The sequence below is a fragment of the Nicrophorus vespilloides genome, unplaced genomic scaffold, assembly GCF_001412225.1.
Source record: "Nicrophorus vespilloides isolate i.1.1-1 unplaced genomic scaffold, Nicve_v1.0, whole genome shotgun sequence".
Classification (NCBI taxonomy): Eukaryota; Metazoa; Arthropoda; class Insecta; order Coleoptera; family Silphidae; genus Nicrophorus; species Nicrophorus vespilloides.
Genome location: NW_017099013.1, coordinates 48,496 through 67,093, shown reverse-complemented (window position 1 = coordinate 67,093; position 18,598 = coordinate 48,496). Strand labels below are relative to the sequence as shown.

Sequence of the window (18,598 nt, the reverse complement as noted above, 5' to 3'; positions counted from 1 at the left end):
TTTTCTAAATTTTTATATATATATGATATATGAAATATAATATGTATGTATTTTTTATTTTTGTATAATCGAGAAGCTCAAGCTGTTGTCTCATCTAGTCCCAAAAACTTACGGAAGTATATGATATATATATATATTAAAAAAAATGAATGAACGAGAGAAGAAAAAAAAAAGAAGAAAATAAACACCCTCCCACCCATATTACATAACAACAAACAAACAAACAAACAACTTATGTAAATTTTTGTTTTTATTTTAACTTTTGTTTTGATACGTGTTTGCATATCATACACCAGGAGAGAACTAAAAAGAAAAAAAGCAAATCTTCAAAGAAGCGAAGAATCCATTTGGAAATGAGGAAACTAATTTAACAAAAACAAAAAAAAAACTATTAATAAATATTTAAAAAAAAATATATATATATAATAATAATTTAATTAAATAAAACTATAAATAACAAGACAAGTATTTCAGCCCGAACTTTATCATGGGTTCCTAGATGTTAAATTTTTCCTATACTTTATTTTCTATTAAAAACCGAGAGAGAAAAATATATATATATAATAAGAAGAAGAGAGAGAGAAAAAAAAACAAACGCAAAAATATTTTATAATTAATTAAATAATTAATCATCGTGCATCCTTTTTTTTTATTTGTCATATTTTTTTATTATTATTATTATAATTAGTACTACTTATTATTATTATTTTATGTTTTTATTACTTTGTATAGTTGTTGAATTTTAATAATATATATTTTGTTACAAGGTTATGGTTTCTTTCTTTTTATTGTTGTTAACGTTTAATTAATTAATTGTTTTTTTTTATAATTATTTATTTAAAGCACTTTGTTGATTGTACCTGAACTGTGTATAAACAAAAGTACTAATCCAGATTTGATCGCGAGGCGCGGGATTTTGCGAATGGACTTAACGAAAGTGATCGCTCGATGCAAAAGAAAACAAATATATAAAAAAAAATAAACGAAGTTGATCTTCGAAATCACTTATTATGTATAGAGCCAAGTTGTTAGCAGCGTCGAGAGAACTTAACAAAAAGATCCAAAAAAAACACCCCCCTCATATCTTCAACGAAATCTTATATTTAATAGCGATTATGTAACCGGAACTTCCTTCCAATTATTTGTTATTAACATCACTTATTGTTTCTGGTTGCTCACTCAATTTTGCAGATCTACACGTGATATGAAGAGTTATTTATTTTATTATTATTATTATTATTGCATGAAGAATTTACGTGTAAGAAGGCTGCCGTCAAGTTCGAAGGGCAGCCGTCAACGGTTTTAGTGTTACCTGTCAGTACTAGCCTTCAAATGTTCTTCCCTTCATTTCTCGTCTTCTCCGACGACACGCAAATAAAAACACCTTTTGTTTTCAGTGTTTTATCGCGCTTTTCCACAAACACTTTTTGTTTATCCAACAATTTTTTTTTGGTTGCAATTCACGAAATGAAGAAGAATCTGGATGGAACACGCGTCGGCTAGCCGCTAGCTACACAATGTACATGATTTAATAAAAAAAAAATATATATTTAAAAAAAAAATAATAATAATGATGATGAAAATATATATAATGATATATAGATTATTACTCAATTATTTTATATACTTGCTTGGTGTATTTTAGCGTTTTACCTAAGATCTGTATATAATTATTAAACATAGTTAATGTTGTTTATATGGAGGAGACGCGATGATAGTTCACTGTATATCCAATTGTAATAGTCACTTTGTAATAGAACATTTTTTATATATATATTAGTAATAATAATTGAATTAATAACAATATTGATAGAGTTAGTTTAAATAATTGTTAGAGGAAAAAAAAATCGAGCCAGACTTCGTTTTTTTCTTTCTTTCATTTAAATCAATTTGTTACTGTTTTCTACATACGCGTGATGGCCCTTTTTCAGTTTGAATCCTGACGACTTGTTTTCTGTTCATCTGCAGGATTTCTACATCTTTTTTTTTGTTTCGAGACAGGCACTTTTATCCTTTGATTTCCCCTTACTCTTTTCATTTCTGTTTGAAAAGAAAGAGAACGCCTGTCTTTAGTAAAAAAAAAATATTCTAATAAACATAATTCTATGTCACTATCTGTGTTAGTTTCTATATGAATATATTATATATATGAAAATCTTATATACTGTATCTAAAATATATTTGTGACTATTTGTAGTTGAACTATATATACATATTATATATTTACTAAATAGTGAGAAGGATTTTTCCATCCCGTTATTATGTATGTAATATAAGTAATCTGTGTATAATAGGCTATAATTTTTCATATTGTTGTACGGTTTTTAAGTTTATATTAAAATGTTTGTGCATTACATTCTAACAATAGATTTATTATATTTACCCATCAAATCCTCATAAATCTTCCAAAAGTTCCTATACTTTGTCGTGTCCCAAGGATGGAATTCTGGACACAGTGGAATATCTTCTTCTGGTGTTGTCGTTGTGGAGTCTCAGATGTAGGAATTAAATAATTCAATTGGTTTAAAACAAGTTTATTATATTAATTGGTACTGTTGGGGTTGTTGTTGTTCCAAGACAATGTAGATTGACTAAGATTAATTACAAATACTTCTTGGAAGTTTTAGGATTAAGTTAATAACACGAAGAAACGCCGCAAACGGTCACTGTCTTCTGTGGGATTTTCCTACTCTGCATATTGATTCTGTTAATGACCTATAACATTCCTCATTGGTACCCAAACTTTATTGATTGGACACAACAAATTTTTTAGTAAGTCACACTGTTTTTTCTCTTTTGCATCATACGGTGTAAATGAAAAACTATCAGTAGCAGACGGACTACCTAAATTATTCATTAAGCAATAACTTCTGGAGCAATTTTCTGTCCATTACGTAATGCTCTTCGAAGTGCTCCTCGCGTTCCGTCGCATCCAGACCAATTCGCTTTAATGGTTCAGGTAAGTCCGGATGAACGAAAGTGCACACAAATGAAAATGCTTTCAATAAAGTATATACCTTAAGAAGATGCAATTTATGGAAACACGTGTATTAATAAGCGATACGTTCATTACCTAATGTTGTTGATATATTCAATATCTCTGACATATCTAATTTCGTTCCATGAATTTATTATCAGTATAAAGATCCATAACTAATATTGAAAATATACTTTTGATAACAAAGATTGTAAATTTAAGAATATTATTAATTACACTATAGATTTCAGATAATTTTAAATTAATTACAAAACAATTTGTTCAAATTTTCATAGTATCTGTCAGATTATAGAATGACTTTGGTTTTTGAAGTATGTGTTATAAAAATATGATAGTTACGTCGGGATATAATCAAGTAATCATAGTAACAACTATGCGTTGTTTTGAAGATTTTTCCGAGACCCTCAAGAATTATCAACGTTTGTCACTGAGTTCCTGCAAATTTACAGTTGCTTAAGCGTATAATGCGAAAGGGTTTTTCGAAAGACGAGGAAGCTAATCAGGTTAGCTATCCCGGGAAACTGGGACAAACGTCGCAATCCGAAACATGACGTTCGGATTAACAAGAATTACGTACGTAATTTTTTTTTTCTTTGTTTTCTGCTCCACAGAATACATTGGGGGACGGGTCGAATAGCGGAAACACGAACGTTAACAATAACTTTGACAGTCTTGATTTATTAAATTTGCCGTAAGTAACTAATATATGCGAAAGAAAGGATGTTTTTTATTGGATGAATCCTCGTCAGTTTAAGCTATTCATCGGATGACACCGGTGTCAAGGACCGAAGACGCAAATCCAGACATTACAGTCGTGTGGACAGGGAAGCAACCGGTGACGAATTCCATCGTCATCCTGTCGTTTCACAGGTGTGTTTGCAACTAGTTCTTCAACTCAGAGGTAAAGAAGTGTTAATTTCTTGTTGCTTTTTTTGTTGCAGGAACAAAGGGCAAACCATTACAATCCTTCAGGAGATAATTTGGAACAAGGGCCACGTCCCTGTCGAGATAAAAGCAGGCATAAATTACATTGTCTCTGTTTTTTTTAAAATTTAATCTTAGCGAACATTTGAGATAACTTTATCAACTTTAGGTGACGGATGTGAAAGGACTAGGGAGGGCGAAAAGAGCGTTGTATGTTTGTACAACAATTACAAAGGATTTAGTAAAGAGTCCTTACCGAGAACAGTCACTGATGAGTTTCTGATACCGCACTACAAGAAGAAGAACCACAACGAACGCATCAAACACGAGGATACCAATCAGTACGATTTATTTACACCCCCAACATCTTTTCACGCAATTACCTTTAGGAACAAACATAACAGGGAACGAGTTGCATCTAAGGGCGGTGGGAGTTTTCCATTCAGGGCGACATCCAGCGGGAATCTGAAGATAAACTCGCATCAGGTGGTTTTCGAAACGGACAAATTCAGCGTACTAGTAGCTGAACCGAACAACACGAAAGTCAACATTTCTGAACGGAAAATCAACAACGCCAAGATGCAGAAGGACTCCGATTACAGCAAGAACTCGGCCATCAATGCAATAATGAAACAAGTTAGGAGTTCTATTTGTGTGTAAAGTATGGGTAATACCTATGGTTAAAGCAGGGACTAGGTTCGAGTCTGGGGTCTCTTCTGGTGGGTCGCTTCGCTGACGCTCCAATCCGTAAAGAGAAGGAGTCATCCGAGTACGAGGGAAAAGCCACCAGCGAAATCCTCGATCCGGAATTGAATTTGAATCGATTGGGATACACCGCAACCGATGCGATCGATTGGCACGAAGTATTACTGCCTGAGAAGAAGAATCTCTATTTGGAGCTCTATGCTAGGATCACAAATTTCACGTAATTATTAATAAATACTTTGAAAAACAAACACTAATTTATAATTTTAGTAACGCTGATTGTAAAGTGTACATTGATAATGAAGAGTTTAATTGCCATTTACTCGTGCTGCAATGTTATTCCGAGGTGTTTCACACTTACGTTGCAGTCAAGAAAGTCGAACTTCCTTCTGTAAATCTATACTTTAATAATTAATTGATTAGTTCTTAATTAATTGTATTTAGGATAAATGCAGCCCCGCTTCATTTGCTTTCATTTACGAATGGATGATAACAGGAGATCCTTCCTACAGAGAACTCAATCGTGAAAATGTGCTTGATATCTTTAACGCAGCGAAGTATTTAAAGATCAAAGGTTATTTTAATACTAAATTAAATGAGAAATTTCAGTTAAGTTTTACTTTTTTTTTTATAGATCTAATTGAACAATGTTGGGCCTTCATCGATAATCCTGATGTGTTTTCTGAAGACACGGCTTTCCTTTTATATACCGACGCCAAAGAGAAAAATCTTCCGGAAGTTCGAGAGCTCATGTTGCCGCGCATTGAAAAGTTCTTCTTGATGTTGGTGAGCTCTCAGGATTGGTTAGAACTGGAGTTGGAGGATGTGCAAAACTTCTTGCAATCCAATTACATTTGCGTCAATTGGTATTATTGTGTAATTTGCGTTTCTTTCATTGTAAATATTTGGATTGTTTCAGCGAGATGGAAGTGTTTATGTCGGCTGTGCGTTGGTTGAAGCACGATTGGGAAAACAGGGATAAATTCAAAACAGCTGTCCTCAGCTGCGTGAGATTCGGTAATTTAGCACCTTGGCAATTGGTCGACATCAAGAGGAATCCCGATAATCCGGAGTTTAGGGATTTGGCGAAAGATCCTGATATTTGCAAGATGATTGACGATGGATTGGCGTAAGGGTTTTTATTTCTTTGAATTGTTGGTTTTTACAATTTATTGGTTTATATAGATTCGTGATAATCAAGTATTGGTATGGCCAGGAGAATGATGACTATCAACATTGGAACTCTATATTGGCGCTGAAGGAACCGCCAACTCGTAATTGGAGCGGCACCGAGAAAACGTACTTCACGTACAGGGAATTCTTAATCTACTTGGATCAGTACAGGAGGACGCAGATGATCGAGAAGTCTAAACCCAGGGAAAGCAAGAGGCCGAAGAGCATGGAAGTTCGAGTGTCTCCGCGCGTTTCCAACGAGAAGATGAATAACAAGATACCGACCATCGACGAGTTCCTCACCTCCAGAAAACCAGGGGTAGGTCCTAAGAAAATCAATAACGTTACATCATAAGTGTCTCGCAATCATCGAACGCCGGTTAAGTAAAGTATATCAAATACTTGAGGGTCGAAACATCAAAATTTTGTCGTAATCGCTTTTATTATTGTCCACAGCAAAACAGAAATAAACTAAAACTAAATAAATGTATATAACATTTTAGAATATAATTATTTTATCACACCATACAACAATTCTTTGTAATAGGAACACTTACTAAGCTCGAGGGAGATAAAAACATTTCATTAACACACTGGGTAAGTTTTGCAATGTAAGTGCTTTGCTATAACGCGAGAGAACATTAAGGTAAACAGTTTTGAAGCATTGTTGTTATATAACTTGATAACAATTCCATTCTTTAGATTAACACTTACAATGCAAAACATTTACCTTAATGTCATCTGTGATTCATAATATTTCGTACTAACAATTGTTAATTTATAGACTCCATTCCGTCCGCACCAAAGGATCGGATACCAAGCTTACCAGAAGCTTACACATAAGAGACAAATCACCAAGAGGGAAGCAGTGAGAATAATAGAACGAGTATACTTAAAGTATCGAATGAGGAAGAACGTGGTCGGTTTGGCGAAACGTTTGAGGAAAGTGGCAAGAAGAAGGGATCCTTCCGCTGTTTTGCTAAAAAAGTTCTTCGAAGTGCCTAAACGACCTTCATCTCTATCAGGCCACTCGGATCATTATCAAAGGTTTCCCAACAAAAATGAAGCGACTGTGATGCGAATGGGATTACCAAAGCAATTGGATTTCAAAGGGAAGGAGACTAGGATCAAGAAACCGGATTACGAGTTGTAAATTAATCCCGATTATGTTCTTATTACTGTTAACAATCAACTTTTTACAGTAACACAATCAACGATGTTCAGCTGAATGTGAAACGAAAAGAATACTTGACGGAAACATCCTTGTATTATCTGGAGCACGAATCGGTTCTGGTATTTGGTGGAATCAATGTGCACAACAAGTATGGCATTGGTAGGAATACTGGGAAGGATATCTACAGGTATTTGCCTATCAACAACGACTGGGAATACGTTGGTGAAATGCCGGCACCGAGGACGCATCACTGCGTGGCATTCATGTCGGGACGGATCTATGTCGTAGGTAAACCGGAATTCTTCAGAAGCAACTCTCAAACGCAACCTTTGTTTCTTTTGTTTCTTTCATAACATTCCAGGTGGATCGGATCCGAGGGAGGACGATGTCAAAGGCAAATTCGTCGTCGTCGATACCGTGTGGAGCTTCGAACCTGTAAAGCGAATCTGGTTCACCGAAGGTAGTCTCAATGTTAGGAGAAAGAACTTTGGTCTGGTGGTTTGTTCAAAGATTTTGTTTGCTGTCGGTGGTCAAGATAAGAATTCCAGGTAACTTATTTTCTTTCTTGATGTTTAATTAACAGTTTAATTTATAATACATTTGCAGAGTAACCGATTCAGTGGAAAAGTATAACGCGAATAGTGGTATTTGGGACTTTGTGGCACCTATGAGGCATCCCCGAATGGGTATAGCTTGCACCACCTTCGAGGAGAGGATATGGGTTGGAGGTGGGATGTGCGGATCTTCTCAAAGACCTTTAACGGATAGCGTAGAATGCTATGATATGGAAGCCAATCAGTTGTGTCTTAACATATTAATAAATTATACAATTAATGTTTATTGATGTTTTACAGGTGGACAGAGATTACAAGATTGCGTGTCCCAAGATGTTTCGCAACATTCTTTGCCATGTCCAATAATCTTTATTTAATTGCTGGAGCTGGAAGGCACAAGAACGCAGTAAACAATACGATTAGCTTTAGTAGCATCGATATCTGGAACAAAGAGGATCAAGTTTGGGAAGAGCATGCTGAGATGGAGGTGGCCAGACATGGTCATACCACTGCTTATTTAGGAACGCAAATCCTCATTATTGGCGGTGTGACCACCGTCTACATGAGATCTTTGAGTAGTATAGAATGCTTCTGCACCACACGAGGTCAATAATTTCATACCAAATATTTTTGATTCATACTTATAATTTGGATTTTAGGAACTTGGATTAGAGGCATGTCGACGTTACCGAATTGTCTTTCAGGACACGCGACTGTTACACTACCTCCAGCAATCCTGATGTAATCGAATCGAATCGGATTTAATTTAATTTATAATTATATATAATAATGTTATTATTTGCGTGGCGTTTATTTTTCCCACGGATTATGTGAATATTATTATTATTTTCTCTAAAAAATAAATTAAGGTAATTAAAACTTTAACCATCTCGAAATTAATGTTACCTTATTAGTTTCAAGTACATAACAAACAAATAAAACGTAATAAATTTTAAATAAAATGTAATTTCAAACTATTTTAAAGCATTTCACATATGCAACTAAACTAGCATTAAAATCCATTTATTCAATAATTAACAATTTCTCTTAAATAAAAACAAATGACTTAATAAATTTTGTATTAATTTAATATTAAATTATGATTTTTCAAATTTTTTTTGATATTTGCATTAAGTTTTTGCAAAAACAATATAAAAAAACGTTTTACTAGAGCCAGGATCAAAACACCTTTCTGTAAATATTTTATAAGAAATTGAATGGAAAATGATGTTAAATAACAGTGGAAAATAATTGTATATAATTAATATAATTGAAATTCAAATATACTTGTTAATTGGGTTGCCTATAACAAGTTGGAATTCTTATTGCGCAAAATTAATTCAATTACAATTTGTATTATGCATATTTATGTGTTTATTTGTTAAGTAATTAATATTATTTTAGTATTATGATAAATATTAAGAAGATTCAGAATTCTGATCAGTTGTTATTTAACATTTAACAGTTGGATATTAACAACTTTAGACAAATTGTTTAAACTGTCAGAGCAAGTTGTTTGTGCTTTAAAATTAAGTAATAATGGTTCTAAATATGATTAATATACAGGTAAATATTATGAAATAACTTTTTTCATATAGTATTTAGAATTTATGTGGGTTTTAGGAGAGAATACATAAATATGTTATATTTACATAATGCTGTAATTTCAATTAAGTTTGTAAATAAGTGAGATGCATTTTAAACCACTTTAGATGTGTTAAGTAATATCTTGCAGAAGTTGGTGCAAGTATTGGTATGTATTTGATTAATTGTAGGTAAATGGATTTTAAACTATTCAAGTTGTATTGCAGAAGGGTTGGATTCCAATATGCCTTTGCAGAAGATTGAGTATTGGAAATACATTATTGATGTACCCTGTTGGATGACAGCCCTGTAGAGGATTTGTAAGTATGGATGATGGTATTAATATACAGGTAAATATTATGAAATAACTTTTAGGAGTATTAGGAGTGTATAGTATTTCATATAGGTTTTAGGAGTGAATGCATAAATATGTTATATTTACATAATGCTGTAATTTCAATTAAGTTTGTAAATAAGTGAGATGCATTTTAAACCAATTTAGATGTGTTAAGTAATATATTGCAGAAGTTGGTGCAAGTATTGGTATGTATTTGATTAATTGTAGGTAAATGGATTTTAAACTATTCAAGTTGTATTGCAGAAGGGTTGGATTCCAGTATGCCTTTGCAGAAGATGGAGTATTGGAAATACATTATTGATGTACCCTGTAGGATGACAGCCCTGTAGAGGATTTGTAAGTATGGATGATGGTCAGAAATATGCAGCATCAGTATTGATTATTTGTTAGGTCCTAGGATGGTTGCAAACCTTGGGATGAATGGGTGCACACGCAGTCCTTTGAAGATGTAATTAAAAATCAAATTACTGGTTCGGTGATTAATTATAAAGTGAAGAGGCGCGGTGAAGGGGGGCGGACGTGTGCAAGAGAGGGATGACAGAATGCAATTCGATTTGTTTCCATCCAGTTGGAGTGGGCGCAGGGCGCACGCGTGTTACGTGTGTGCCAGAGATTCACAACTCAGACGGCGGGTGTGGTGTGTTGTTGTGTTATCCGAATCCATTCAATTCTTTGCTGGGAAATTGCTGCAGTTGACTAATTGGAGGTGTAATTTTGTGGTCTAAGGTGAGTTCTATCGTGGACGGTCTAGTAGTATAGGGCGCGAAAACCTTAGGGCCCATCGGAACGGTGACCGTTCAGCACGCACAGGGATCCGAACATGTCGATGAACTCTCCGTTTCAAACAACATGGAGGCTGTCTCCCAGCCTTCCCTATTCTCTTTGTGCGTGGGATCAGCGTCAAACACGTACCACGAAAACAATGGGCTACCGTAAACAAGGGTCGCTCCGCGAAACGGAATGCATCAGTAGATTTTCCTGCCCATGGCTTCGGTGGCAAAGGGCTTTCACGCCATCTCACATTAATATTGTAACACGGTCTCCTGTATATTATCATAAGCCATGGGCACTGCATAACAACAATATCTGTTATCGTTATTTACCAAAAGAAAACTTATCTTCTTCCTTTTTTTTCTGTCTCTGCGGTTATTCAATTCTTCTGACTTTCTGTAATATCATTTTACTGGGAATGTGTGATATCATAGTTGCAGGTATACAGTGACTCATACATCAGACATTCCAATTTCTAATTGCCCATTCAATTCTTTTTGGGAATTTCGGTTCTAAATTTCTTGTATTTTGCCACGAATATCTTTACAGGTGTATTTACCTACAATTAAACATTTAAATCGCCGTTTAAGTGAATTCTTATTGGACTGTCAATATGTTGTTTACTAACGATTAACTCATCATTTACAATTAAACCATCAAAGTTACATATTTTGAATAACTTAATTTAAAATATATGTTAAGTATTTATAAATTCTGTTTCTTTTTCTATAAATGAGTCATTACTACTTCATTATTTACTTCAGCTATGAAAAACTCATTACATTTAATGATCAAATTGCAGATATGCTACTGTGTCTTTAAAACAAGCTTTAAAATAGAATAAAGAAACTATGTATATTGATATTATAATACGATTCATATGTATTCACTCGAAATCCAAACACTTGCGTTTTTTTCAGTTGATTTAAGTAGCTTTTACAAATATATATCTAATTTTGAATGAAATACCAGCAAATTATATATGGAAGCAAAATTATAATAATGTTAGTTTACATTACAATAACCTTTGGATTCTTCTTTATAGATACTTTATTTATTAACTTGAAAGCAAATATTTTTGTATTTGTTATTTATTGTATAGTATTTATATTTCATTTACATAGTAAATCATTAAAATCAATATTAACTAATTTCTAAAAGTAATAAAAACTAACATAAATTCAAATAAGATTGGGGTGAATTAATTCATAAAATTAATAAATCATTTATGTTAAGTGCACTGGTGAAAATAAATAGAAAATGGACTGTTAAATAACTGTTATGCTGTAGTTACCCAATATAGACTGTATGTCTGTTCGCAGTTCAATATCTCAGTTGTTACTCGCATATACACAAAAGCGAAATACGTTGAGTATATTCACAAGTACAGTTAAGTCAATTTCTAATTGCATAATAAATATTTACTTCTATATGAATATAATCTATATTATACTATTTATTTATGCATATTGTGTTTTCTTATTTTAGGTGAAGTAAAACATCACCGGTCAGCCATGAGTTACATGCAAGCAAACCAGAACAGACCCAGTAAGTACTTATCATAATCATCCTTGTAGCATTGCATCCGATAGTTGTTAAAGAGTTCTTTCGTTCGCGCATCTCGAAAACATCTACATGCACATATTTATAGAGGTTTTTTCCTGTTGCGTCTTTACAGCTCGGCCCTCTCTCCCACCCTCATCCATGCATTCTATTTACGAACGCAATTTATTTGTTATTATTATCTGTTTGAAGTTTGAGCTTTGACGCAGCCGAAGAACCGATGATGTATTTATGCCAGCGAAATTACTTAATCTTTTAATAAATAAGACACACATACACACATCCTCCGTCTTCAAAAATTGTCGAACTACCCGCGGCTTTTACTATCGATACTACTTTTGATGATCATTGAGGGAAAGAAAGCTGTGCAATAATATTTTTGTATACTATAAAAGAAAAATAAATAAACAATTTGTCGGTATCAAATAAAATACAATACAATAGCTTTCAAAACCAAAATGAGAATAAGTACTCATTTATTCCTTATAAAGTTATCAAGCATTTAATTGCCGGATGCAATAAATACGGTATACATATTATTCTAATGCACCTATTTTAGAGACCTTTAAACTCGAACTGTATTTCAAACAAGTGCAGCTGCATTAGATGAAGCCATTCCATAATTTGTTGTATTTCAATATTATTCTAGTCAATGAGATGTGTAGAGTAATTAATTGTAGGTCTAGATTGCCAAGGTTCATTTCGCACCGAGTTTTTTAGTTGATACTTTGTGTGGCAGAACTGTACTTATTTTTCTATCGTCGCTATCTTATCAGAACCAAACCCTGGGCAAACTTAAACACTTAAGTAAGAGTACAGTGTACGTACTGATTGAGAGCCCAATAATAGTGTGTGTGTTTTCTCAAAATGTAAATTCGCATAATGCTGTTCAAATGATTTGTTTGGTTTATTGATTAATGTTATTTTTGTTATCAGTGTCTCATGGCAACTACCAGAGTGGACCCGATCTGCCCATAGGCTCTGCCAAAGAGCAAACCCTAATGTGGCAGCAGAATTCGTATTTAGGCGACTCCGGAATCCATTCGGGGTCTGCCACACAGGTTCCTTCACTGACAGGAAAGGAGGACGAAGAGATGGATCTTTTCGATATGGACCAGGGGTATACGCAGGGTTTCACCGCTGATCAAGTCGATGGTAAGTACACAATTGTCTCTGTCCATCGATGATTGATTTTTTTTTAATATTGCAACAATGTTTCTTTAGAAATGAACAATCAGCTGAACCAGACTCGCTCGCAGCGTGTGCGTGCCGCGATGTTCCCGGAAACTCTCGACGAAGGCATCGAGATTCCATCCACACAATTCGATCCTGGACATCAGACAGCTGTTCAACGTCTGGCGGAACCCAGCCAGATGCTGAAACATGCCGTGGTTAACTTGATCAACTACCAGGACGATGCTGATTTAGCCACCAGGGCAATTCCTGAGCTGATCAAGTTGCTTAATGATGAGGATCAAGTTGTGGTTTCGCAAGCAGCCATGATGGTGCACCAGTTATCGAAGAAGGAGGCTTCACGACATGCAATCATGAACAGTCCGCAGATGGTAGCTGCTTTGGTCCGGGCCATCTCCAATTCCAACGACCTGGAAACAACCAAAGGAGCTGTCGGCACTTTGCACAAGTTGTCTCACCATCGTCAAGGTCTTCTGGCAATTTTCAAGAGCGGTGGTATTCCGGCTCTCGTAAAGTTGCTCAGCTCACCGGTTGAGAGCGTGCTGTTCTACGCAATCACCACTCTGCATAACTTGCTGTTGCATCAGGATGGCTCTAAGATGGCAGTGCGGTTGGCTGGAGGGTTACAGAAGATGGTCGCACTCCTGCAGAGGAATAACGTCAAGTTTTTGGCCATCGTCACGGACTGTTTGCAGATTTTGGCTTATGGTAATCAAGAAAGTAAGTTGATCATCTTGGCATCGCAAGGACCCATCGAATTGGTGCGCATCATGCGTTCATATGACTACGAGAAGTTGCTGTGGACTACTTCAAGAGTTTTGAAGGTATTTATTAAATTCACATTGCTTTAATATCTGTTCCTTTTAATTGCTTTTCCATTTATTTCGATTAGGTAAATTAAATGTAATCATTTTATTTAGGTTTTATCAGTATGCAGTAGTAACAAACCGGCAATAGTCGAGGCTGGAGGTATGCAAGCTTTGGCCATGCACTTGGGAAATCCCAGCCAGCGTTTGGTGCAGAATTGCTTGTGGACATTGAGGAATTTGTCCGACGCAGCAACGAAGGTCGATGGATTGGAGGGACTTCTTCAATCCCTCGTTCAGGTCCTTCAGTCGCAGGACGTTAACGTCGTAACCTGTGCTGCTGGAATCCTTTCAAACTTAACTTGCAATAACCAACGCAACAAGGTGACAGTTTGCCAAGTGGGTGGTGTCGATGCTCTCGTCCGCACCATTGTGCAAGCTGGTGACCGCGAAGAAATCACCGAACCGGCAGTTTGTGCTCTCAGGCACCTGACCTCTCGTCACGTGGAATCCGAGATGGCTCAGAATGCCGTTCGTTTGAACTACGGCATACAAGTGATCGTGAAACTCCTGAATCCTCCATCACGTTGGCCATTGGTGAAGGCCGTCATTGGATTGATCCGCAATCTGGCCCTTTGCTCGGCCAATCATGCACCGTTGAGAGAGCACGGAGCCATTCATCATCTGGTGCAGCTGCTCATGCGAGCTTTCCAGGATACACAAAGGGTATGCTTGTTCGATATACATAATATCATATTCGATAATCATTTTTTTCTTTTCTAGCAAAGGGCAAGTGTGGCCAGTGGAGGCAGTCAACAAGCAGGAACATACGCGGATGGTGTTCGCATGGAAGAGATTGTCGAAGGAACGGTGGGCGCCTTGCACATCCTTGCTAGAGAGTCGCACAACCGCAGCATCATCAGAACGCAAATGGTCATACCCATATTCGTTCAGCTGTTGTTCAACGACATCGAGAATATACAACGCGTTGCAGCCGGAGTTCTTTGCGAACTCGCCGCGGATAAAGAAGGCGCAGAAATGATCGAACAGGAAGGTGCCACAGCACCACTGACAGAACTTCTGCATTCACGAAATGAAGGTAACACTCAATATTTATACTGTAACAAGTATCAACTTTTTAATAAAATTATTATTTTATTCAAAGGTGTTGCAACGTACGCAGCAGCAGTATTATTCCGTATGAGCGAGGACAAGCCGCAGGATTACAAGAAGAGGCTCTCCATGGAGCTCACAAATTCCCTCTTCAGGGAGGAGAACGTCTGGAACGCGGATCTGGGCATGGCACCCGATTTACAGGTATGTTCAACGACTTGAATGAATGACTATAGATAGATACAAGTGAGTTTTTTTTTTTTGGATGATGACATTTGTAAGTATGTAGTGTACAATTGAGACGTTCAGTTTAGAGTTCGCTTACGATTTATTTACATCACATTTGTTTATTTTATTTTTTTTTGTTGAGTGGTTGATTTTTCCTTTGGTTACGAGAATTACCTCCCTTTTTTTCGGTGCTCTTTTTTTTTTGTTGATTATTATTTTGTTTTCTTTTTTTGTTTGCATTTTGTTACCGATTATTTTAGGACATTTTGAGTCCTGACCAACCCTATGATAACCTCTATGCACAAGGGCCCCCTAGCGTCCACAGCAGTCACGGTGGTAGGCCATACCAGCAACAAGGTAATTTCATAAATTAAACGAACAGAACTGAGGAAGGATTATTGGGGGCATTTATTTACTGACAACGGATATGGTTTCATTAACACTTCTATTAATTAATATTTCTAGTACTATTTAAATATTCTTTATATGCATGCAACAAACATCTTACAACATTCACCTTATCGTTAACGCTATATATTACCATTGAAAAATAGTAGTTATGTAATTAATAAAAGCGTTAACGCGAAGATGAATATACCGATCTTTCGGCCCGATTTCTTCCTTTCTGTAAAAAAAAAACTGTTATCTTTTTATTAAGTTTAATTAAGTAAATTATATATACTAAAGCATGTGCCTTCTTAAGACTAGTTATTACTTTCATATTACTAAGAAGACACATACTTTTGGCACTATTACTAATGTTTCCTAGAATTATTATATTTCCATTAAAGTTTAATAATATCTCTATTTTAATTACTCCTCTTTTTTTTTATATAAACAACTATCGAGATCAGTTTAATGTTTAACTTAAGTATTATATAGTTTGTGAAATATTTACTGGTAACATGGAAATGAAAAAGTCGGGACTTTATCCTATTAGCATGGATTAATTAGTAAAGTAGTTTATTAGTATATATTTGCATCGTTGTCTGTAGTTTCTTTCTTTTGTAAATGGGAATCGTAGTTGAGTAATTTTATTTCTGAATAATACCGTATGTAAGTACAACATATTCAATCAATATTTTCAGTTTTATTTTAACATGTTTTCCGATCGTACATACTCTTTGTACTTTACACCACTAACTTTTTTAACTCTCTTGAATTTACGCACACACTTCCAGAATGTGCTCTTTGGGTAGTCTATGCTGCTAAGATTAAGTTTTCTCTAAACTAGGATTTCAGTTAAAAATTGTCTTTTATTATTCCGTAATCCGATTTGCGTGATTTTAGATTTTACTAGTCTTTGAAATTTAGTTAAATTTTACTAATCTCAGCAGCTGGACTATTTGCAATGATGATGATTTTCCTTTGCGGTTTTGCGCGCGTTTAATTAACGGCGATGCTTTGTTTGTTTCTTGTTTCTTTGATAGGGTATGACCAGATACCAATAGACATGCAAGGTCTTGAGATCGGGTCCCACGGAGGCGGAAACGGGTCTACGTTCAGCGCCATCGAGGCAATGGAATTAAATGCAGAGCCTGATTTGAACTTCGAGCACATAGATCCGCTTCCGACGCCACCACAGGACAACAACCAGGTTGCGGCCTGGTACGACACCGACCTCTAAGTATAGAAACAGCAATTTTTTGACCCACATTTTCCAAAATGATAAAGAAAACAACAACATGAAGACAACAAAAAAAAAATAAACGTACATATTAATCATTTCCACTCTCTTTCCGTTTGTCCCGTTAAATATCGATTGCGTTAAGAGTTTACAGATTTTCGGTAGATCGGTTGATTTCGGTTCCTCCGGACACGTTCACCCACCCACCTTCTTGTACGTTGCGTTAAGCAAGAAAAAGAATGAAAATGAAGGCGTTTCAGAACATAAAAGAAAACAAGTTTTTTTTACATATACATAATTTCGATTTATTTAAACTAAGCTTTTATACTTATATTTATAAATATATTAATTACAAGAAAAAAATATATACTATAATATATACATTACGTGTAGCTATTAGTAGCTAAGATCAGCTAGTTGATGATCATAAAAAAAAGCAGACATGAAATTATAATTGTATAATTTCCAATGGATTTAATTTGAAGACGTAGCTTTAAGGGCCCATCCCGAGATAAAAAAAATGAAAGATTGTGCAAATTTGCAATATTATTGTCAAATTTATTTTAATTATTATAATTTTTTCAAATTTATTATTTGTTTACTTTAAGAAAGTTAGTTTCTAAGACTGTTTATCCTTATTTTATTATTATTATTATTTACCTCTTATTGTTTTTGATTAATTTTGATTTCCTTCCTTCTTCAGCAACAACAACAAAAAAAATGATATTTGCAATTCTTTCCTACAGAAAAAAAAAACGTATCGTATTTATATGACAGTATTTTCTTCCACGACCCTTCTCGAAAACATTTAAAGATGAATGGAGAGAAAAAAAGCAAAATCGCACACAACTTACATGTCGCAACAAACAAAGAAACCTGTTTCCATTGCTTCGTGTACTTTTTTCGATTTTCTGAATGGAGCAACAATGAATAAACAAAAATTATATATATATATTATTATTATATTAAACATGATAAGAATAATCATAAGAAACACAGGGTAGATTGAAATTTTATGGACGTTGCGCGCAACGTCGTTGATGTGAAATAAGAATTAAGCAAGAAAAAATAAAAAGTAACTTTTAAACAATATGTAAGTGTAATTATATGATGATGTATGGATTAAAAAAAAAACGTCGAAAGAAACTGGATTTTTCATTTATCCCTTTTATTCACCTTCCAAGTCTTTGTAAAGTGGAGGTAATCGTATTCCCGGAGTTGCACAGGTAGAAAAATGTATTTTCATACTATAGATTCTATTAAATCCGTTTACTATTTCTTCTTACCTACAAGTTTATTGCTTTGGAAATTCCATTATATTTTTTGCGTTTTGTCTCTTCCGATTGTGTCTTTTGAATGCGCTACTGGAGCCATCGAAGGACCAAACATCTTTAGAAAATGTGATCGCGTCAGCGTAAGCTCTGATCCTTAAATACAATGTAATTCCATTACTTTTTATAATTAAACTCATTACACTTGTAATATTGCCATAAAAACAATAAATATAGAATATTTTATCTATCTTATCAACAATTATAAGAGATATTCCAATATTATATATTAAATAATTAATATTTAATTATTACTTATGTTTTGATAAAACATGAACTTTCTTGTTGATAATTAAATTACCCATAGGTTTACCTTTTTCCTTACTTTGCGGATTTGCTACTTGCCCCCTGGGAATAACCCAACCGCGTCCTTGCATTATGGTTGCGACTTTCTTACACCATTGTTAATAAGAGATCGACCATTTGAATATTCCTAGAAAAATATAAACTGGATTACTGTAAAAATAAATTGTTCAGAAATATCGTAATGTTTAC

General features: G+C 34.7%; 2 protein-coding genes across 3 annotated transcripts; both read left to right on the top strand.

Moving 5' to 3' along the window:
* Positions 1–3,462: 3,462 nt before the first annotated feature.
* LOC108563839 lies at positions 3,463–8,273 on the top strand. Its single transcript, XM_017922635.1, has 17 exons — positions 3,463–3,501; positions 3,610–3,689; positions 3,748–3,868; positions 3,940–4,030; positions 4,092–4,558; positions 4,609–4,847; positions 4,898–5,018; positions 5,072–5,201; positions 5,262–5,493; positions 5,547–5,756; positions 5,813–6,143; positions 6,585–6,949; positions 7,003–7,262; positions 7,336–7,522; positions 7,581–7,772; positions 7,829–8,133; positions 8,188–8,273. The coding sequence occupies exons 1-17, from the start codon at positions 3,463–3,465 to the stop codon at positions 8,271–8,273; spliced, it is 3,456 nt and encodes a 1,151-aa protein (XP_017778124.1).
* A 1,762-nt stretch (positions 8,274–10,035) lies between these two features.
* LOC108563842 (armadillo segment polarity protein) lies at positions 10,036–16,857 on the top strand. Of its 2 annotated transcripts, XM_017922637.1 has the most exons (9): positions 10,040–10,196; positions 11,730–11,789; positions 12,741–12,959; positions 13,029–13,822; positions 13,919–14,530; positions 14,588–14,903; positions 14,970–15,121; positions 15,406–15,502; positions 16,576–16,857. In XM_017922637.1, exons 2-9 carry the CDS (start codon positions 11,756–11,758, stop codon positions 16,770–16,772), a joined length of 2,421 nt encoding a protein of 806 aa, XP_017778126.1. In that variant the 5' UTR covers positions 10,040–10,196; positions 11,730–11,755; the 3' UTR covers positions 16,773–16,857. The 2 variants fall into 2 exon arrangements, with proteins under 2 accessions (XP_017778127.1, XP_017778126.1); XM_017922638.1 differs by lacking the exon at positions 15,406–15,502 and having other exon boundaries at positions 10,036–10,196; positions 16,576–16,682.
* Positions 16,858–18,598: the final 1,741 nt, after the last annotated feature.